This window comes from Diabrotica undecimpunctata, chromosome 3 (genome assembly GCF_040954645.1).
Source record: "Diabrotica undecimpunctata isolate CICGRU chromosome 3, icDiaUnde3, whole genome shotgun sequence".
NCBI classification, from domain to species: domain Eukaryota; kingdom Metazoa; phylum Arthropoda; class Insecta; order Coleoptera; family Chrysomelidae; genus Diabrotica; species Diabrotica undecimpunctata.
In genome coordinates this window covers 28834794-28859088 of record NC_092805.1, presented here as the reverse complement: position 1 = coordinate 28859088, position 24295 = coordinate 28834794, and the positions used below count along the sequence as shown (strand labels likewise).

Below are 24295 nucleotides of genomic sequence, written 5' to 3'. Positions count from 1 at the left end.
TTATTATTATTATTAATAAGAAATATTTTTATGTTCCATTGTAAAATATATATTTTATTATTTAGATATAGTCTATCTATCCTATCTTCGGGAAGTTAGGTGGAAGAGCAGTTGTATGCCGCTGTTACACAGTGATATACAAACTGAACCTCGCTCTACTGATATAATATTTTATTTTAAAGGAAAATAAATTTGTTTGTTAATAAAGACATTTATTATTATTATTATTATTAAGATTAAGAGGCCGGTGACCAACCAAACTCAGAACTCATTCTGTGAAACCCTTAGAGCAGCTAAAGATAGAGACCGACGGAGAAAATTTGCTATGAGTATTGAAGGAAATCACAATCCTCAGTAATGGAATAATGACCACCGAGAGAGAGAGAGAGAAAGAGTCGTACCCGACTAGAGTATAATTGATATTATTTCTGAATTATAAACAGCAATCTTTTTGTACTGTTGTATTTATGAAATTAATAATTTGTTTTTCAAATGTAAATAACATACAGGGTAAAAATATAGTAATAGTTAACCCATGTGATTCAATTTTTAGCAGTGCGATCCAGTATAACATATGTATAAGCCAGCTTTCACTGAAAAGAGGCCAGAACGGTTATGATTTTAAATCAAGTTGTTGTTGTTATCCATCCGTTCATCTTTCTGTGCGATAACTGTTCGTCTTTCTATCGAATTAAAAGTCGACCCATGGACAAACACATTATTAACTTAATAGTAAACTATTTAGTGTATAACTTACCTATGAATAATTTCGTCATGGACGACGTTAAAACACATGGCAGTGAGCGCCATCCCGGACATAATGTAGATAGAACAAAACCAAATAGTGGTATTTGATTCGTATTCTAGGATATTGGATCCTGGCACCATGTCCCCGAAACCAATCGTTGTTAGGCTCATAAAACAAAAGTAGAACCCATCTAGGAGAGGCCAGTCTTCTAATTTGTACAGGGCGAATGTACCTACAATAGATCATGAAAATTAAAAAATATACTATAGATATAAATGAAAAATGAAATTGAGAAAAAGTTATTTTTTCTTTTTCTCTCTTTCAGTTCTACTGTTCTGATTAAATTCTTATTTTACCAAAATCTAGAAACATAAATTTTTTACTATTAGGTTTTCTTAGGATATTTGTCTTAATATTATTTTTTCATTAAGTTTTCAAGGTTAACCACGTATTTAGATATTTTAGATAGATTAAATCTTCATTTGTACATTCAGGTGTTGTATTATTTTGTTATTTTAATTATTTTTGGTGATATTTGTTATTATACTAAACAAAATTCGCTTATTTAAAAAAAAAGAGAAAAAAAAAACAAAAAACCCTCTTCAGTGCTTTGTTTGTCTTCATTGGATCAACATCCCTAAATAAAGCCAAACGTCCGTTTTAAATATCTAAATGTTCTTCTTCCAATATGAACAGTATTAACTGCAGAGTTTGTGTGTTGGTTTTTTTTTTCTCTTTTTTTTGTTTTGTTAACTTAGTTTTAAATATTGAGAAAATTATATAGTACATATACAACATCGAGAATATATACTACATATTGAGTTAGAACTGATAAAGCCTTAGAAATATAAGGAAACGTCTTCAATTAAACTAATGAAGTAGTCGACTTCCTTTTTTTTTATTTGCCAACCTGAATGACCGATTAAACCTTTGAATTCACTAGTTGAATACCTTTGATATATTTGAATATATATATAAGAAATACAGGATATTCGTGACTGTCGATATAAACAAACAACCAGTTTATTAGGGTCGAGATGTTAGAGAAACACTCTTTTGACTTTTGTCTAGCTTTCGGAATTGTTTTATTCCTTGTTCACGACACTGTAATAAAGAAAAAAATGTGCAAATATTTACAAAATATCACAATTCGTCAATGCAACTTACTAGTCGTTGAGATTATTTACAATAAACTTTGACACTCAACATTACTTGTCACACATCGAGTTCAGGGACAAGGGACTAAAAAAGTTGGGATCTATACTACTAGAGAACTCCTACCCCATAGGGCTTTTAAATAAACTCATTTTCGGTCCTCCTTTTCCTTCGCAATTTTCTGACAACCAAAATTTTCATAATAATGAGGTCAGACAATTGACATTGACATACAACACATACAGTAATACTAAGAATGTGAAAACGGTATCGAAGTTATACACAAAAACAAAAGATCCTTTCACAATACAGGAGTCATCGAATGTTGTTTATTCTATACCGTGTACCAATTGTAACAACGTATATATCGGATAATCATCTCGTAATTTCCACAGTAGGATGATCTCACATCGAAGTGACATAGAAACCAATAAAATAAATGCATGTACACTCACAGAACTAGCAGTAACTCTGAAACATGAGTTTAATTTCGAAGATTCCTGTATTTTGGCAAAAGAAAAAAAAAACATTCAAAACGTGTTTTCTTGGAAATGTGTTTTATAAAATCTAGTACATCTTGCATAAATGAAAAGTCTGACATAGATAAACTGAGCAATGTTTATTGTTATTTACTGGATAAACATCAAAAATAAAATAAATATTTACCTCTACATATACACACACGTCACAATATACATGTGTGCATAACGTGTTGCATACCATTAAGATAGGTTTAATAATTAAAAATTAAAACTACCCAATATGGGCCTCTTGGTTCTTGAAAAGAAATACAATATTAAGAACACCTAATTACATTTTAATCATATTGTTTTTTCGTTCTTTTCTCTATGTATTAGAGTTAAAACACACCAACAAAAGATGTCATGAAATAAACTAAGTTTTACTATCCTTACCTAAATTTTTAGAATGTATTTTGTCCATTATTATATTTTATATTTGTGTTATTAATGTTGAGTGTCAAAGTTTATTGTAAATAATCTCAACGACTAGTAAGTTGCACTGACAAATTATGATATTTTGTAAATATTTACACATTTTTTTATCTATATTACACTGTCTTAAAAAAGGAATAAAACAATTCCGAAAGCTAGACCAAAAGTTAAATTAATTAAGTCAAAGTCAATTAAAAAAAAATGAAACCAGAAGTAGCAAATAAATAAAAATATTTCCATTACACAGTCCACTCTTCAATACCCCTTCATTCCAATTTCCCATTTGGTTCTCGAGATATTTCTAATTGGCCGTTTTATTGCTAAACTACTTTACACAAATCTAATTTAAGCAAACCAGTACTGACAATTTAAATATGTACTTACCTAAACATATGTATACAAACATCATGCAGAGGCACAAAAGTATGGGTGCTAAAATTGACCATCCATGCATGGATGATTTCGACTCGTTGTCGGTTCCGCTCAGACTGTCCAGTTCTTTGACTGGACCATCTCGACAAGGAGAGTGGAGATTGTTGCTATAATTGGAATTTGATCGAACATAAAACGGTTCTTGAAGTCCTGAAAATGATTTAAAACCTTATAATTTGAATAATTGCTATCATTATTTCAAAGTCATTGATACATAATGAAAGGGCTTGGTGCAATAACCGTTCAAGTGCACATTGCTTGAGTTATCATTTGATTCGTTTGCAGTTAGATGCATTGGAATACATCCCCGATTTAAACCTGAACCACCAAATTTGCTCATCTTATCTACAATTACATTTTTATATAAGCATTATTTTATATTTTTAAAACTTTTAAAATTACCTTCTTTGTTATCGTTGTTTTAATCATACATTTTGTTTCTTTTGTTGCATAAAGAAACTATTCTTCTTCCACTATATAAGGTGGGCCAGCATCACTATTATCGGAATCATGGTATGGATTACTTTTGACCAGAAAACTCAGTAAAACTAGCCATTTTCGCGAAAAGATATACACACTGCACTTTACAAACGAGGAAAATGTGAGGTTAGAACTTTCTCAGCCTTGGGCGCAAAAACCGGTCATGTGAATCACCGGTTATTGCTCTCAATACCATCGATCCTAAGGACTATGCTATTAACATTTTTGGTGCAATAACCGCCCACGTTATTCTACATTGAGTTTCTTACACAATACGTGTACGGGTTTTGATCCAAACTGCGCGAAGGTACTTTTGAAGGCAAGAAATTCCATATACTCAATTTCGGCAAAAGTGGCATTTGACCGGTTTTTGCACCAAACCCTTCAATTTTTGTAGGGTACAATACAAATATTTTTTTCTTCCAATAGCGCCACAGTCCCAAATAGTATTCAGATTGCTATATTCCTGCTCCCCAAATTCATGGTCACACGGCAATAACGGGTCCTTGGTCATTTTACATTCCCCTTATTTTCTATGGTCTTGCTTTTGGTATTGTGTTCTGCAGTTTATAGTCTAGAGCGTTTTTGATCATGGAGAAGAAAAATCAAAGAGAGAAGACAACAATAATAAGAAAACAATATAAATCTAGCAAATTACTAGTGTATTGTAAATATTGTAAGTGTTGAAATACATTATGAAATGTAGTTAAACTAATCCTACTCCTAACAGAACTTTATGTTTGTTGCTCAAATAAGTAAATAAATTTTTCCTTGATCTTATATGTAATTTTGTGTTTTGTATGTTAACTTATTGTTTAGTCTCCTTGACTAACCTTTTCAGCTGTGTAAATATTTCCGTTTTCCACCACTCTGCAGGTCATTAGACAAAAATAATCAGAGTAGATTTCAATCTGTACTGATTTGTTCACTAGGAGATTTAACCTTTCTATATTGAACTTTACAAATAAAAGGCAGATACCGAGCACAGTTTTTTATTAAATCTTGCTATATTAAGCTGGTTTATGTTATATTCTACTGTTTTCTTATTGATACGAATTAAGCGTACTTACCCAACTGTTGTTGTAATTCCATCTGCTGTCTCTTCTTTTTCATTCTCCTTTCCTTTTCGGCCATTCGCTTCTCGTCGTAACAACAATAGCCGCAATTAGAACAAAGGCAACAGCATAATGCTCTGGAAAATACGCCTCGAGCTACCCTGCTTAAAATAGAACCAACGCTGGAGAGGTAAAGCAGCGTTAGAGGAATGCCCAGCATCGCGTAGCCCATAGTGACTGCTTTGCCCAAGGATGTTCTTGGAGCTATGCTTCCATAACCTGAAATAAAATAAAAATAAGTTAAAATTTGTGTTCATTTTACAATATAATAATAGAGAATGGACTAGGCATTTTTATCTACTTTATATGTGTGATATAGCTAATTTATAAAATAAAATTATAATAAATTGTCCAATGATACGGCAACATTAAACAAAACCGGTGGATAAGCTAAAGGAAACTTAAAGGTTCAGCTTAAATTAAGTCCTTAAATCTTGAAGTACAGAGAGCTGTTCCCGAAAATACACCACTTATGTAACTAACCTCAAAAATGAAATGTGCAGGAAGGGACACGTATGAAATTTTTTAATTATCGAAATAATACGATTATAAGTTTGGATGCGAGTGTAGTATAGATAAAAGACAAGACCTATTAAAAAAATTTTTAAGATAAATACAGTGAGTTAAAAATATTCTATTATAATAAATTCATTGTTTTCAATTAGAAATCAAAACATATTCTAGGTACAATATTGACGAAAATTTACGAACGGCAAGGTCACGTAGTTTTTTAAGGACAGGTATTTTTCATTTCAGCATCGAGGACTCGAGGAGTTATTAAGAAGCAAGTTTTTTCTCGTTTGTCATTTTTTAATTGATGTACTATTGTACTATTGATCCAAGCACTCTTTTGCGAAGTGTAAACAATAGGCATCGCAGACATATTAATGTGTTAACGACAACGTAATTTCTTGCGTTTACCTAAGACACACATGGGTAATCAATGGCTGCCAGTCGCATTAGCACAAGCTAAGGCAGTAGAACACCGGAACACTAAAAGAACTGCAACACCTTCCTCAATAACTAAATATATATTGCAAAGATTATGGACTAACAATAAATTCATGGTATTGGCATAAATACAAGATACAAATAAAATACAAGAAAACCAAGTTCATGGTATTTACAAAAGTACAAAATATCAAAGTTAAGCTAGTACTAGACAACACTGAAATTAAACAAATATTTTCATACAATTGCCTTGGAGCATGGATCACAAAAGATACTGATCAAACAAAAGAAATAAGATGCCGCATTGAAATTGCACAATAACTTTTAACAGCACGAGACATCTTTTCTATAATGCAATATCGACATACCACTCCGGATAAGAACGATTCGATGTTGTCCAATATCAAATCTTCAGAATTCATATCCGAAATTGGACAGTATAATTTTATCACCCAGTAGACCGAATGAATCTATTTGTTATTAAATACACACACGTAGTTAATTAGGTTACATACACATTTGGTCAATTATCAATAATATAATTCGGACATCAGTCAAAAGTGCTGACAAAGTTAAACAGTTTACATAAATTAAATACACATATCACGCGAGGTCCAATTGACCCAATTAAAACTTATATAAAACTAAGATCTCTTGCCTAGAGAAGCATTCAATCAATATTCACTCAACAAACTTGATAGTCTTCAACGATCAACTTCATCAGTCTCTACTCAAAGTAATCCCGGGTCAACACCCATAGTGTACGTCTCAACAATAAACTCTGCTACTATTATTTGGTGTTTCCATTACAACTGAACGAACATCTTCACTGAGCCAACGAAGGGGAATTTGTTCAGATGTCCTATTTTCTTTACCCTTTTTTATGGGGTTGAGGTCTGGGCACTGAAACAATTTAACTTTAAGAACCTGGAATCATTCGAAATGTGGTGTTACCGACGTATTCTGAAAATATCATGGAAGGATCGCAAAACAAACGCACAAGCTTTCGAACAACTAGGAAAACAATGCTAAATTTTAAATTCCATAAAAATCGGAAAGTAGGAGTACTTGGGGCAATCAGGAGAGGTGAAAAATACAAACTATTAAGGAATATGAAGTAAGACAAAATCAAAGGCAGAAGAAGTGTTGGAAGACTTAAAATCTCGTGACTACACAATAACCGTGAATGGTTTGAACGCAGTTCAATTAAATTATTCAGGCGCGTAACTAACAAAATTATAATTGCCAGAACGATTTTCAATGATAGAAGTGGAACTTAAACAAGAAGAAGGCAGTGATATGATGCTTGCTTATTTTAGTCTTAGGTGCTGCTAATTCAGGACGTGACACAAGAATATTTCGTGACTTTACAGTTGATTCAAATTCGTCTGAATTGTCAACGTTTTGAATAGAACGTAATTTTTTTCTTCAGTAACTCCCTTAATTTATTTCTGAATTAATCTGCTGGTGATGAATCAGCAGTGTTTATGCTTATATAACAATAAAACACTAAAAACTTTGTTTTCAAAACTTCCACACAATTTATTTTAAACTATTATCACTACAGCTGTTTCGGCTGATTGCCTTTCTCAAGTGATCTATTTTTGGCATGCGTTTACACTTTGTAGTCCCTAATGAAATAGGTTGAGGAGGGGAGAACTGTTTGTCTCAAGTTGGTCATTCAGAATTATATCTGTGTTTTTAATTTGTTGATTTCCATAGATTCTAACAAAGATAGTTTAAGGCCTTTATTTTAAATGTGAAGAATTTTAAATTCGTCATTAAAAGAGTGATTATGATCTAGAAGGTGAAGTGCGTATTTAGAATCTGTTTTTCTATTTTTGAAAGCCCTTTTATGTTCTGCTATTCGTTTATTAAAATTTCTACCAGTTTGACCGATGTAAGTTTTTGGGCAGTCGCCACATTGAAGTTTGTACACACTACTGTGTAAGTGTTTTTTATTTTGGCTCTTGTTGTTTTTAATATATTTGCCTAGGTTGTTATTTGTTCTGAAAGCTGGTGTTATTCCTTTATTTTTTATGTGTTTGGCTATTTTTGTTGATATTTTGCCTGTATATGTAATCGAGCAGAAGGTACTGGGTTTTTTCTCTGGTGGTGGAAATACTAATTTCAGGGCTTTCTTGTGTAGTTTTTGATTTAACATTTTATTAATTGTTTGTTCGTTGTATCCATTGTTTACTGCTATTTGCTTAATGATATTTAATTCTGTCTCAAAGTTGTATTTTTACATCGGAATTTCTGTTAATCTATGTATCATACTATGATAGGCTGCCAGTTTATGTTGTGTAGGATGGGATGATGAATTGTGTATAGTCCTGTCAGTATGGGTAGGTTTATGAAATATGGAGAAGTCGTGTTTGTTTTTAAGTCTGATAATTTTTAAATCTAAAAAATTTTATGGATTGATTTTGTTCTGTTTCTATTGTAAATTCAATATGACTATGCAGTGAATTAATATACGATAAAAATTGGTCGAGTTGCCTGTTAGTTCCTATGAAACATACCAGTACGTCGTCTACGTATCTCCACCAATATAAAAACTGTTTGAATATGGGATGTTTTGAAATCTTTGCCTCTAGATGATCCATAAAAATATCTGATAGCAATGGGCTTAGAGGATTGCCCATTATATATACAAATAACAGTGCAGTACTTATAATGGGCAATCCTCTAAGCCCATTGCTATCAGATATTTTTATGGATCATCTAGAGACAAAGATTTCAAAACATCCCATATTCAAACAAAGTTTGAAAAAAACAAAGTTTTCAGTGTTTTATTGTTACATAAAATGAATTTCCATTAAGTAACGGTCGAATCCATCAATTATTTATCCTTATATTTGAAGCCCATGAATGCCATGTCTCGATTTAAATCGTTTTAACCAGCCTGTGCTTGCTTGAAAATTTGACAGCTCTCCAGGTTTATCGTTGAATTGAACTGCTTTTTTACACATAATCAGATCATAAATAGGTTCTCCCTGGAATCTTTTTTGAGTAAACCACATATGTACAGCATCGTCTATATCCGCATTTGAGACAAGTTTCATCGTTCATTACGACTTGTGGATCTGTTGAACAAATCAACCAACACAGAAGAATTTGAAATTTTAAGAGGGGTGCGACAGGGGTGTATTTTGTCTTCTATGCTCTTCAATCTCAATGTGGAGAACATTTTTGCAGAGGCACTGGAAGGTTCTGAGTGTGGAATAAGGGTAAACGAGTTCCCGGTAAATAACATTCGTTACGCCGACGACACCGCAATAATAACAGACAGCGAACATGATATGCAGTTAATGCTAAATAAAATAAACACCGTAGGAAAAATACATGGCTTGAATATAAATGCTGGAAAAACTAAATGCATGGTAATAAGAAAAAACGCACTTTTAAGAATACAACTGCAAGTAGATAATGCTCCAATCGATCAAGTGAAAACATTTAAATACTTGAGAATGATTATGAATGACCAATGGGATCCTCAGCAAGAAATAAAATGCTGTAGCGAACAAGCAAGACAAGCTTTTATCAAATTTAAACCGCTACTATATAACCGCAATCTTTCCTTCAATATCCGCTACAGGATGGTTAAATGCTATGTATGGTCCATATTGTTATACGGCATGGAAACATGGACGTTAAGAGTACCTTCCATTAATAAGTTGGAGGCCTTCGAAATGTGGACGTTGCGAAGAATGTTCCGCATACCATAGACATATAGGGTAAGAAACGAGGAAGTCTTAAGAAAGGCAAATACTGAGAGAGAACTACTCAATTTGATCAAGGTACGAAAATTGGACATCCCGACCTTATTCTGAGAAGAAAAAAATACGAAATCCCTACGAAACCAATCATTCAGGGAAAGATTGAAGGCAAGAGAGGAGAAGGTCGCAAACAAATGTCGTGGCTACGGAACATAAAGAACTGGATAGGCATAAATAACACTGGCGATCTTTTCACATGCCGCAAAAGACATTAAGTCTGGCCTTAAGATAATTCGTGAACGCATTATAGGTTCAAGGCACTATATGAAGAAGAAGAAGGATCTGTCAGAAGAATTAAGCCGGGACATAAAGTTATTTATGCCTGTCTTTTATCGGGAGTTCGTTAAACCGATCGCTCGGTTGATCGACGTTCAGATAATCGACGCTCTACTACACCTGCGAGCAAAAAAATCGATTCAAAAGTAAAATAAGTTATATTTCTTCACTACGCTGTTTGGCCAATATATATCCACATATAATGTAAAATTAAAAGTAAAATATCGTGAACAGAAGTAATTTTTATTGCAATGACACCAACATTTATAAAGTAAGTAAGTAAGTAAGTAAGTAAGTAAAGAACATAACAAAGATAACTTAATATTGTATGTGAGAAATAATGTTATGAATCAAAGTCCTTATGTAAAGAACATAAAAGTAAATTAACAGAAAAAATTAAAATTAATACCAAGTATTTCCTCTGAGTTGTATTACACTTTCAATGCGATCTCTTCATGTCCTTATTAAGTTTCTAACTGATTCCTGGGAAATTGTTTCCCACTCTTTTACTTCCCATGAGTTTTTAGCTCCACCACTGTCGCTTGATTACAGACCCAAACCCTGCGTTTAATTTCATCCCATAGGTGCTCGATGGAGTTCATATCCGGACTCAACAGAGACCAGTCTATTGTTGTTATATTGGTGTTGGTCAGGTAATCTTTCGTAATCTGCGCTGTGTGACATCAAGCGTTATCGTACATTACCATAAAGCCGTCGCTTATATAGCAGGCAACGGGAACAACATGATCTTGGAGAATATCCGTAATGTAACGATCCGCTGTCAAACCCCCTCTGTGACCACCACCGGACTCGAACACAAGCTTTGTTTTTTTTTCTAAAGATATACCACCCCAAAACATACACGAACCACCTTCATAACTCACTGTTTCGACACTGTAGCACATTGTTATACAAGCACATTTGACCCTCACTAGAGAATAAAACTCTGCTCCATTGGCCAAGGTCCCAATTGATGATCTTGGGCAAACTGAAGTCGAGCTTGTTTCTAATGTGCGTTCAATTGGGTCATATGTTAACTTGTCTGGGAGTCAAAGTGGCAGCTTTAAGTCTTCTCCTAACTGTCCACTGAGTGACAGTGACACCTCGTACATTCCTCAAGGATTGTTGAAGCTCATGTCGGCGTGCCGATTCCGAAAGGCACCCAGGAGAATGAATAGATCATCCCTCTCTGTCGTTACACGTCGCCGATCCGAACCTGATCGTCGACTGTAGCTACCGGTCTCCTGGTATCGACGCGACGGTAAGCCACCGTCATAAGTATGCCACCTGCGACAGTCTTTTGACTATAGCCTTCTCGTAATAATGCAATTACCTGGCGGCTTTTACTGGATATTCACTTACTGCATTTTGAAGCGTACATACACGTCAACATTTGAAAAGCGACTAAGACGACCACCGACAAACTCCTAGAGGTCTACATTGTGTAGGACATGCCCGTTACAATGTGTGTTGCATTCCCTGTGCTATACAGAAGTAGGCAAATTTTACAACACGTTGCCAATTTGCATAAAATAATTATTTTTTGGAAGCTCTATAAAAGATAATATTTTTTGCATTATTTGTTTTAATTCAAAGTAACACAACATAAAATTACTAAGTATAAAATTCAATTTATTGAGTGGCTCTATTTTTTGCTCGCAAGTGTATATAGTAAACAGTCAAGCAATCGGAGCGACTTGGTAATCGTAATTAATTTCAGCAAATCGCTATTTTGTAATTAAACAGATGTAATCTTAGTTACGCGTAATCAATAATCCCAACATGCGAATCCAAATTAATCGCTGTACATCGCCAACTAAGTATTATATAAATCATTAACTGTAAGTTGTTAATAGTGTGTTACCAATACAGGTGTAAGAACTGATTTATACTTATATTATGACTCTCCATACCATAAAGACGAGACCCCCGAGATGGCTCGAGATGGCATGACCAGCTAATAGGAGAGAATGCCTACCGTAGTTCAGAGTTGCCAGATGCGATTTTCTAAAGCTCCCACTCCTAGAAACTAAAATTTTCTCAAATTTAAGCTCAAATACCCCAAACTTAAAATTTGGTCGCATAATTAAAATTTTTATAAATTTAAAACGACTGTAGACTTGAACACACTGTACTATAATATTTTATACTATTTATACTAAAACAATGAATTCTTCTTCTTCTTTTGGCATCATAACCCTGGATGGGTCTTTGCCTGTCTGGCTATGTCCTTCCATTCAGATCTCTCTTGTGCCCTTCTTCTCCATTGTCTTATGTTCATTGTTTTCAGGTCGTCTTCCACGTCATCCAGCCATCTCGTTCTGGGCCTTCCTTTTTTTCGCCTTCCTATGGGCTTCCATTGTAACATTTTCTTTGTTGTTTTTGCATCGTTTTGTCTCTGCACATGTCCCAGCCATGACAGTCTTTGAATTTTCACAAATCTTACAATGTCATAACCTTCATTTAACTCATTAACCTCGTCGTTTCTCCTGATTCTCTTCTTCCTCTTCCTCATCTTCCTCTTGTACCGGGCCATATACTTTTCTCAGTATTTTTCTCTCGAATGTCCTGAGTTGGGCTTCATCTTTTTTCGTCATTACCCAAGTTTCACATCCATAGGTTACTAGGGGTCTAATCAGTGTTCTGTAGATAGTCATTTTGGTTCTTTTGTCTAATAATTTCGATGTCATCAATCTTTTATTAGCATAGTATGTACGATTCCCGCTGGAAATACGTGCATTAATTTCGCTACTAACGGAGTTCTTCTGATTAATTTCTGTGCCGAGATATGTAAAGGCTCGATCCACTCGTTCGATAGTATAGTTGTCTATTGTGATATTATTTTCATTGTCAGTTATTCTTTTGACTGTCATATACTTCGTTTTTGCTTCTTTTATTTTGAGACCTCTTTTTCTTGCTTCAGGATCAATTTGTTTGAACACTTCCATTAGTCGTGGCTTATTCCTACTAATGATGGCTACATCGTCTGCATATGCAGTAATTTGTACTGATTTGGTGTTTATATGGCCGGTTATATTGGTTTTTCTGATGACTGCCTCAAGAACTAGGTTGAATAGCATGATTGATAGGGCATCTCCCTGTCTTACTCCCATGTTGATGTTAAACAGGGGAGTCAGTTCTCCATCTACTCTGACTGTGGCTTTTGAACCCTGCAACGTCATTTTTATGAGGCTGATGTATTTCTTAGGTATACCTAGATTACAAAGGTCTTCCAGCATTCTGTCTCTTTTTACACTATCAAAAGCTTGTTTAAAGTCTATATACATATTATATAGGTCTATGTCGTATTCATAAGCTTTTTCTTGTATCGTTCTTAGTATGAATATGTTATCTGTAGTGGCTCTATTTGGTCTGAATCCATTTTTATAATCATCAATTATATTTTCGGAGTATTCTAATAATCTATTGTAGATTATACCAGAAAGAATTTTGCATATTACATTTAGCAATGTAATTGGCCTATAATTCTGGAATTCCCTCTTATCTCCTTCTTTATATATTGGCTGTATGAGGCCAACTGTCCATTCCTCTGGCATTTGCTCCTTCGTCCATATTAATGTTATTAGGTAATGGATTCTTTCCCAGAGTTCGGATCCTCCATGCTTTAATATTTCTGCCGAAATTCCGTCCGTTCCTGGTGCTTTATTGTTTTTTAGTTTATTTATTATCTGAACTACTTCTTCATAACTCGGATTTTCGATGTGCAGCTCCGCCGTATAATATATTGTCTCGTTCTGATCATTTTCGTTGTCTGCATTTAGATTTTCTTCGAAATATTGTTTCCATCTCATTATAATTTTTTGCTTCTCTGATTATAGTTCTCCGTCCTTGTCTTTGCATATCGTTAGTTTTGGTCTAAATTACTGTGTGCTTTCTTTTATGCATTTATAGAATTTTCTGCTTTCGCGTCTGTTGTTATGCTTTACGATTTCTTGTACTTGTTTTTTTATAGCCTCTCTTTTCTTTATTCTGCATATTCTAGTCGCTTGTATTCTTTTTTCGTTATAAATCTCACTGCTATTTCTTGTGTTTCTTTGAAGTTGGTTAAGCCTAGCTTGCCTTTTTTCCTCTACTGCAGTTCTGCATTCATCATCATACCATTCCGCATTTCTTTGCCTTTTGGCTTTTCCGACAGTTTCCTCTGCTGACTCCGTTATAATTGTTTTTAATTGTCTCCATTCCTCCTCTGCAGTATCTTTCTCTCTAGTTCGGTTGAGTTTTATTTGGAGAGCATTTCTGTATTCTTGTCTATTTGTTGCGCTTTTGAATCCTTCGACATTCCATTTTTTGATTTGAATATTTTTCCCTTTTGCTACTGTCGCTATTTTCTGCCGTAATTTTGCCCCTACAAGATAGTGATCTGAGTCAGAGTTCGCCCCGCGATATGTTCTGACATTAGTTATGTCGGTTGCCCATCTTTTTGAGATGAGTATATGGTCAATTTGATTGGCTTCGCCAGTTCCTGGTATTTTCCATGTTCCTTTATGGATATCTTTTCTCTGGAAGTTAGTACTGACAACTACGTAATTATTTGCTGCTGCGAACTGTGCCACCCTGAGTCCATTTTGACTGGTTTCAGTGTGCAAACTGTGTTTCCCAAATATATTTGTAAACGTTTCTTCTTTCCCCAGTTTAGCATTAAAATCGCCTAACGTTATAACAGCATCGTGTCTTTGGATTTTATCACATACATCCTGTAGTTCTCCGTAGAATCTTTTAACGTCTTCTTCATCAGCCTCTTCCGTCGGTGCATATACATTAACCATTGTCACGTTATGAAATTTGAAATGAAAAACAATGAATACGTCACGTTATGAAAAACAATGAATTACAATAATTTTTTATACTAAAACAATGACAACAATATTACTTCACGATTTATAAAAGCTGATGTCATCAGTGATGTCACTTCTATTTAAAAATTCCATAACATTAAAATGAAGAGTTGAAATTTCCCTAACACAGCCAAAAACACGACACCGATACGGCGCTACTCGATCTTTCATAGGCGTCAACATGGTATATTAACGAGAAAAATATAATCGTGATTACATTGAGAATTTTAGAATTATAATAATAAAATAACCAACGACATTTTTTATTATTAAGAATATAAATTTAATGCAACAGTTGTTGAAATCGTAGTACTTCAAAAATTAATAATTTTAATTAAAACGATTAGAAAATCGGACGCCATTGATTATGGGTAGAATTGGAACGACTAGGCTCTGGATCCCATTTGTTCTTTTATTAACTCAATAATTCCCAAGTCAGCCTTTCGTTTTGACTATATTCTGCATTCAATATGACTTTAATCCACAGCCGATATATGGAAGTACATATTTCTAAAACTTACATGTCCACACGACGGTGGTCTATTAGGACAAAATGATCTATATTTCAAAACTAAAGGCTTATCTTTTTGTAAAATATGTAGATAAGTACATTTTTTTGGGTATCTTAAAGGTATCTACTTAAAAAACCAGATATGTATATTATTTAATTATGTAAGAAATAGACTTTTCTAGCCAGTTGTATGTACATTCGCAAATTTAATTAACCATAATTTCCTAAAATTCTCCAAAAATTTTTCCCCCAAAAAATCTTCCTCCATTTCAGGTTATAAAAATTCTCCCATAGACGCTTTGAAATTACCCCAAAAATGGGGGGAAACACCACAATCTGGCAACTCTGCCGTACCTTAAGGCAGGTTCATACGATCCAAGTGTACTTGAATAAAGCCTGCTTGGACGTTGCGCGTGCAACACTTGGAAGCTACTTTGATCGTGTCACCTGTTCATCCAGATACACTTGTATTAACAGGTTCTATCCAAGTTAAGTAGGATGTTGGCCAACTTCCTTGGATCCAAGTAGTGTGGTATTGTATAATTAAAATGGCGTTGGTGTCGAAACATCGAAAACGAGAAGTAATCACTAAAAGAAAATGGTCTGAAAGGGAAAGTGTTAGAATTATGGAGTTATACGACGCTGATGAAGTATTATGGAATGTACAGATAAATGAATATTAAAAGAAGGATGCTATAAGTGCGGCATTTTTTCTTTTTAATTCTTTTTTCTATATTTATTGCACATGTATCAACATATTAGCAACTAATAGAACACCTTCCACAATCACTTCCGCCATCTTTACAATGGTTATTTGACATCCAAGTAATTTAACCATGGCAACTTGGTAAAAGTACACTTGTACAAGTCCACTTGGTCTAAGTTGGAATCCAAGCATTCTTGGATCGTGTCAACCCGCCGTTAAGACTACCCACCGGTTTAACATACGAGTGGCCCCAGGTTTAAATCCCGGTACAACCCACTTTTTTTATTACCGTGATTTAAAACAGTAATCTTAAATCGAATTACCCAGTTAAACTTTATCAAAATTATTTGATAACAATATAGCCCAGTCTGGTTAAAAAAAGGTCGAAAAATTGTTCGCAGATATCTGAAGCTTTTATGACGTAGATGGGGTTACTAGATGACGAATAGATGAAAAAGTACTCGTATTTTTACCTTGCGTTTCTTTTAAACAATAATTTATGGTCATAATTTATTGTGATTTTTTTGTCTATAAGTTTTTTCCCTTATATTTTACATAAACAATATTTATACCATTTTTTTATGTCAAGAATATCTTTTTTTTCCTGTTTTTTAAATTAAAAGTGATAAATAATTTACGGAGATATTTGCAAAAAAAAACAGCTTTTTTGCAATAATTTATAAATTTTATTTATTTTTTTTATTAACAAAATAAAATGTTAATTAATACATTTGAACATAGAGGAATTACCGCTTTTTAAATTAGTGCGAAATTTCCCCCCAATCGGTCAAATAGTTTAAAAGTTATTTAATTTATTTATCCCTGAGGCTAAATATTTAAACTACTGAACTTACTCTATTAATGATGCTAGACACCTTTAGTAAATTTCATAGAATTCTTTAAGACTTAAACTATCTCAGAAGTTAAATGAATATTGCGTTTTCATCGAAATTATTTACAAAATAAACATTTGAAAAAGAGGTATGTTTTTTACTTATAAACAATTGTAATAACTTCTATATTTTTTAAGCTACAGACTTGTACGTACAATCATTGGATAGCTGGTAAAAAGACACATAAAAAAACCTTCTATGACCAATAAGAACGAAGTTAGGGACTATTTTTTAAAAAATCATATCCTTATTGTTTATAAACATTAAGAAGTAAAATTTGCACAAATTTTGAATGAAAATGTCAACTTTATATTAAAACTTATAGCTATAAAATTCATCCAATTTTTCGAAACTTGGAGAGGATAAGGAGGAGAAAAGATGGGAAAGTGGAGGGGATAACTGTTTCAGCTCCGTTTTTTTTTCGAGATCGGAACTTCAAATTGAAACACGTAGGAAAAATTTACATTATCTCGGCTTCCGTTGCAACTGGAAGCCTCTTTTTTTTAATCTGGGGTAGCTCGAAATATGAATAACTAGATAGTTTTCACTGGCCGTGAAATATGGGAAACCTCGGAAAACTTGAGTCCATTTGAAATTCACCGTAAAAACTTACTTTTTTTTTTTTTAATTTGGCTGGAATAGTCTATCGCCGTATTAATAATGATGACATAATTTTCACCCCCTCCCGGATCCCGGAAATCTCGGAAAATCCCGGAAAATCAACATAATTATAATTAATATAAGGAATATAATAATATAATGAAATTTAATGATTTTTCGAGATTTCCGAGATTTAGATGATATACTATTTAAACGGTACCGGTTAAATAGTACATTAGTTACCGGAGTCATGCCCATATCCGGCTCAAATGTCATATACCAGAATTACCAACCTTATTATTATTTTGTAATAACTCAGTTTATTTCTGGATTCTTGATTAATTTGCTATCAACAATTTATCTACTTTTCTCTAGTTTCCACATTAATATATTAGAACTAAAATAAAAATTTTTACACATATCATTACAGATGGCTCATTCATGACGACAATAAGTTTTTTAAAAAAAATTTTGTATATTTATTACATATTTGGATTAATATTTTGTTACCAAATACTCACTTAAGTTTGTTTTGTAATTCTGACTCTTATATTTTCTTATATAAGAAATTATTTCAATTATTTTGATTGTCACATTTAAATTTAATTCACCTAGTGATTGTTAAAAGTATGCCAGTATTATACATATTAGCTTACAATTTCCATTTAAATGTTTAATTACTATTTCAGTAATGTCTGTTTGCTTCGAAAACTAGTTAACTATAGTTAAAACACTAAGAAATAGAAAAAGAACTGTCACACTTTAACCTACATTAGGTTGTCAAATTTACCTCTTAAAATTCTAGTAGACAACAAAAAAACTCAATTTTACCAGTACCTCTGCTACAAAGTGATATAGTGCCAATAAGTGCCCCCTTTTAAAATTTAATGTCTGTTTTGTCCTTTTAATTGTGTTCTGTTTGTCCCTAAGTGTCCTTAATTGTTTTAGTTTAAATTATTTCAACATATCTGACATCACAATTTTCTGCCAAACAGAAATCAAATTCACTTTATCAAAAATTTGATAGTTACAAGTTAAAGACATTGCACACGCACAAAATTGTACATCTAATTTCATTCATTGTCATACAACTGTCCTTTTATTGTAAAAATTTCAATAAATTAACACACATTTCTAAAATATATCTCTTGAATAAATATAAAACATCACTTTCATTTAACAAACAATCACATATACCTTATTCCCATTTCATTTGTTAACATCTCTCCCCTCAAGAAACTTCACCACTAATTATCAAACAGTTACAATAAAAACCGAAGATCACCCATCATCAGCAATACATGATAGTTTGAACTATGTTTCCCGAATCATTAACCAATAATTCTTGTACCGGAATTCAATAGATTATCCCTTACCAATTTGTGGGTTTTTACTATGTCTGCTTAATCAATTTAATAAACACAGACATGTAATATTGGCATAATTACTATAACCTTTTTTGATCTTTATCTTTATAAGACAGCACCCTAATATGGGCTTTTTATAATTTCAGCATTTAATTTACTTTGTACCGTTTGACCTGAAGATGCTTTGCAAAGTGTAGAAAGCGAAACCGGTCGTTTTGGTAGTTAAATTATATTGATTGTGAGTAAGTCTTATTTTATTTCTTTTACCTAACGGAGATATGCTTTTTTTTTTAAAAGAGTCCCTAACTTCGTTCCTATTAGTCATCGAAGATTTTTTTTAAATGTGAGTTTTTTTACCAGCTATCCACTGGTTGTACGTACAAGTCTGTAGCTTAAAAAATATAGAAGTCATTACAATTGTTTATAAGTAAAAAACATACCCGTTTTTCAAACGTTTATTTTGTAAATATGTAAATAATTTCGATGAAAACGTAATATGAATTTAACTTCTGAGATAGCTCAAGTCTTAAGAATCCTATGAAATTTGCTAGAATGTGTCTAGCATCATTAATAAACTTTTAAACTATTTGACGATCAGGGGAAAATTTCGCACAAATTTAAAAGTCGATAATTCCTCGATGTTCAAATGTATTAATAACATTTTATTTTGTTAATAAAAAAATGAATAAAATTTATAAATTAGTGCAAAAAACTGCTTTTTTGCAAATATCTCCGTAAATTATTTATTATTTTAATTTAAAAAACGGGAAAATAAAGATATTGTTGATATAAAAAAATGATATAAATATTGATTATGTAAAATATAAGGGAAAAACTTATAGACAACAAATCTAATGGTGATCAAATTATTGTTTAAAAAAAAACGCAAGGTAAAAATACGAGTACTTTTTTATCTATTCGTCATCTAGTAACCCCCACCTATGTCTTAAAAGCTTCAGATAACTGCGAAAATTTTTGAAGTGAAATCGATGATTTTTGCATAACCAGACTGGGCTAATAGATTTAGACACCCTCCATATCCATTATTTAGATTATACAATTGAATTTAGATATGTAATATAAGCAAACATAAAATTCAATAGACGATATGAAACAAGAATGGCGCTGTTTCAATTAATAAAAATATATCATACTTCATGACAAATATTTTTTAAAAATTACTCTAAAAACTAAATATTTTTGTGGAAAATATATTTTGTGAATACAAATAAAAATCCAATAAAAATATTGGCATATGTATATCAATATTTGATGAGCCTTTCACAAAAATATTAAACAAACAACAAACAAAAACTTGAACACTCACAAAAAACTGCTGAAAGTAAACATTTTATAACTGTGAATGTATCCTTGCCGATAAAATCGCTTTACGTTTAATAATCAATGTAAAATGTTTGCAAACTGAGAATCAATCACCTTTGTTGTGATTGTATTTCATTTTATGTATCACGCTTCGTCGTTTCTCTACTCCGACTTAATGATCTGGTTCTGGCAAATTTCATTCATCATTTTTATCCGCTGGTTCGAAAGGAATCATGACGTATTCATCTGTAGTTAATTGCCAATTAGAAATTCTCAAGGACTCATTTCTGGACTTGAATCGATAATTCTGATAATACAAAGTGTCGAGTAGGTAGTAGGTTAGGGAAACGATTAAATAGACTATTAGACTGCTTTATTAAAACACTATACAAAATTAATATTAAATTATTTAACTTTATTTGAACATTATTGCAGCACTATAATTATTTTATGTATGTTGGTAACATATTTGATTTTTATTGATGTCTGATGACTTACTTGTCACTTGTCACCCGTCTCGGTACACCTTACACCTTACTTATAAAAGAATAGAACATTTCGTTTCTAATTAAATATTATAATAATAGTGTTTTTAATATTAACCTGCGTAAACAGGTTATGATCCCAGCTGCAGAAATTTAGAAAACTGTTTTTAAGTTTTTGTTTTAAACAATATAAAATTTGTTCTGCTAAAAGTGCAGTTTGCAGGAAAAATTGTGTTCAAAATTTTTGCACGTGTGTCATTTAGTTATTGCTTCGTCCAACAATCAATTTTATGGCTAATGTAAAACAATTTAATGGAGCCGGTTTTGATTCGTGGAAATTTCGATTGGAAAGAACATTGGAACGATATGATGTTCTTGCTGTCATTTCTGAAGAGAAACCTGCTAGCAGTGACGATAAATACAAAGACTTTGTTAAAAGTGATTCGACTGCAAAGGATATTATTGTTAAGTTAGTTGGGGATAATGTTTTGGAGATAATTAAAACCCAAGAAACTTCGATGGGAATGATGGAAGCTGTTAAAGCTGTTTACAAAAGACAAGAATTAAGTCTCGAGTACAAATCCAGAAAAAGTTGTGCAACTTAGTACTTAAAGAAGACGGCAACTTGGGTAAGTTTTTTGTGGATTTTGATAAAATCTTAAGAGAATTAAATGTGTAAAGTGTAAAGGTCACCACACTTATAACTGTAGATTTGGTGAAAAATAATTTAATGGCAGAAGATAATCTTTTAAACTCAAAGAAAATTACTAGTGTACCTGTTCCTTCGCATGCCTTTGTTTTCATGATAAATAAAAAGGTAAGAGCAAACATACTTTTAAAGTTCGTTGTTATCATTGCCATGAAATGGGGCATATTCGCTCGAAATGTCCAAAAAGATTGTCTAACAATCGTAAAACTGCTAATATAAGTAATGTTGAAAATAAAGAAATTGTATTTCTTGGTAGTCATACAAAACAGAAAGTTGCAGTCAGATGTGATTCAAATGTAATGAATAGTGTACGTCTGGTTGTAAATAGTGGTTGTAGGAATCACCTGTTTATGTCAAAATACATTCAATATTTGACTAATTTCAGAGCAGTGGATAGACAAATAAATGTAGCAAAGGTTGGTGAAACTGTAGCAGCAAAAATTTAAGGAACTTTCTCAGCTATATCTAAAGAAGGACTTTCAGTTACTTTAAATGATGTTTTTGTTTGTAAAAATCTGTCTTACAACTTATTATCAGTAAGACAAATTAAAGAAAAAGGTTTTCGTGCGATTTTTGAAAATAAGGAAGTAAAAATCATGAGGGGGGATACTGCAATTATTACTGGAAAATTGATTGGTAATTTGTATTTTATAGAATTGTAATTCTATTTAGATGTAGTTAATATTGTTCGTGACACACCTGAGTGGTGGCTCAAGCTGATGTGACACTCTTGTAGATTTCCTGTGAGTTTAGTATGTGAGATATGCTTGAAAGGTAAGCAGACACGTTCTCCATTTTTAAAAAGCATCCCAAGTGATAGGAAAGCTCGACGCATACTTCAATATGTATCCACAGATGTGTGCAAAAAAATTAGCCCTTCTACTCATGATGGTAAAAATTATTATTTTACGGTCATTTTGGAGTGTTATACCTAATTAAAGAAAGTGATAACATGCTTTAGGAATTTTGTAGCCTTAACGGAATCAAAATTTGTAGCATTTGCAAATTCTTTGAAATATATATTGAAGTATATTGAAATCCCCTCGTACGTATTAAAAGACGAGAAGTAATTTTTTTAATTCCTCTTAGCGTCGCCGAGTAAAATAAACCATTTTTAGAGTTGTTTATATTTCCTTGATATTCTTTGATTATAAAACCGCTCGATATATGCGTTTCAAATAAACATCCATTTAGATCGCTGAGAAGTTTTTGCCGGAAAGATAATTGTTCACTCTCGCTGAGGCGTTGTCAGCGTTGACAACTGCTTCTAGCGTTTGTCCAAAATTCTACGTCGAATTTGTATGGTTTTTTCATTCTTCGCCCTTTTCATGGAAATCTAGTGTGTAGTGGCAGTTAATTGTAAAGTTAATAGTAGCAGTTTAATCAGTTTAATAATTCCAGTCTTGTAAAAATTTGCCGCTGATTTGTTTCTACCTCACCTATGTTTGTCCCCGGCTGATCAACGTTCCAGACCATAGATGTAGTCCTTTTTGTTCGTGTTTAACAGAAGTTTCAGTATAATTTCAGTTGTTTAGTGCATATTTTTTTGTGAAACTAAGGTAACTTATTTGTTTTAAACTTTTAAATAAAAAATAAAGATTAAAATAATAAAATTGCTTTCATAATTGCATAATTTAAAGGAATTGTAATAATTAATATATAGTTAATCTTAGGGTGTTGCTATGCTGTCATTTTAATTGTTCTCTGTCGTTTAATTAAATGTTGACATATGACAGCTAGCCTTATTATATTTGTGACATTGTTTATTTTGTTTTTAGAAAAGGTTAACCTTTATGATGTTTTCATTTAAAGACATAATTCTTCAATTTTAATTATTTATTTCTGCCACAGTTATAGCCCAGTAACATTTGTAAGTTTTGTAGAAACGGATTTTGTAAAAAGATAGAACATATGTAAATAACTACTAAATTTAAATATAATTTTAAGTTTTAATTCACCTTTTAAATGAAACTAATTTTTAGTAAAATATAAGCCAAAATAACAAATTCAATAACTAATTTAAACACAAATTAAAATAAAGTGTACGTGTTCCGTTCAAATATTTAATTAGCATGAATTTTCATCAATTAACAACCAATTTCACAGATAATTTCGAAATTGAACTGAAAATGGAATAGATCATATACATATTAAATAGAAAACTTTGCACACCTCGTAAATAATTTGCGAATTTCAAAGCTCCCAAAGGAAACTCATCTCCTAATTGTGATCAATTGGCTTTTATCATCATTCAGTGCGCGTACGCCTCAATCTCGGTTTGATTGGAAATTGATAATTGATTAGGCAAATATTATGACAGATAATCATCCACGAAAATTTATTGAGCTTTCAAGTTGCGCCTCTAAATGATTGAAACGCCTTTTGATGAGTTGTAATTAATTAAACAGCGAGTTTAGAAGAAAATAACAAGTACAAATATGAAATGTCTGACGATTATTGATCAATGATGGGAAGAGATGTAATAGATTATTCGGAAAAAGTGACGAGTGGATTTTATGTATTCTTTTGTTTTTCAATAGAAATATTCCTTTATGTTACCTGTTCGTTTACCTGTTACTGCTTAAACGGATAATAAATAAAATACCTACTTACTCATACATACGCATTTTTTAACCAATTTCTGTTTTTTTTTTCTCAATAAAATCCTTTATAAAAAGGTATATAAAAAACCCAGTTGGGCTATGTTAAATTGACAAACCGTTTTCGGAATAAGTATTCCATCCTCAGTGTGCTAAAAAGTATTTAACCACTTAATTAAAAAGAACATGAAATAATTTAAGTTTTGACTAAGGTTAATGTAAAATGTGGTTAATACTTATAGGTTAATACATGGATGTAGCCACTAAATATGGGGGTAAAAACCCTTTAAAAATTACTAAATGAAATTAAGTTTACATTATATCTAATTTAATATTAAGATGGTAAAGTTACC

At 32.3% G+C, this 24295-nt stretch overlaps 1 protein-coding gene across 1 annotated transcript in view; it reads right to left on the bottom strand.

The window, feature by feature from the left end:
* LOC140436605 (potassium channel subfamily K member 18) overlaps window positions 1-24295 on the bottom strand; it is a 269235-nt gene that overhangs the window by 26971 nt on the left and 217969 nt on the right. Inside the window, exons 5-7 of the mRNA XM_072525556.1 lie at window positions 4839-5102; window positions 3241-3438; window positions 758-980 (exon numbers count right to left, since the gene is read on the bottom strand). Of these exons, the coding sequence (XP_072381657.1) occupies window positions 758-980; window positions 3241-3438; window positions 4839-5102 (685 nt within the window). The remainder of the gene's footprint in view (window positions 1-757; window positions 981-3240; window positions 3439-4838; window positions 5103-24295) is intronic.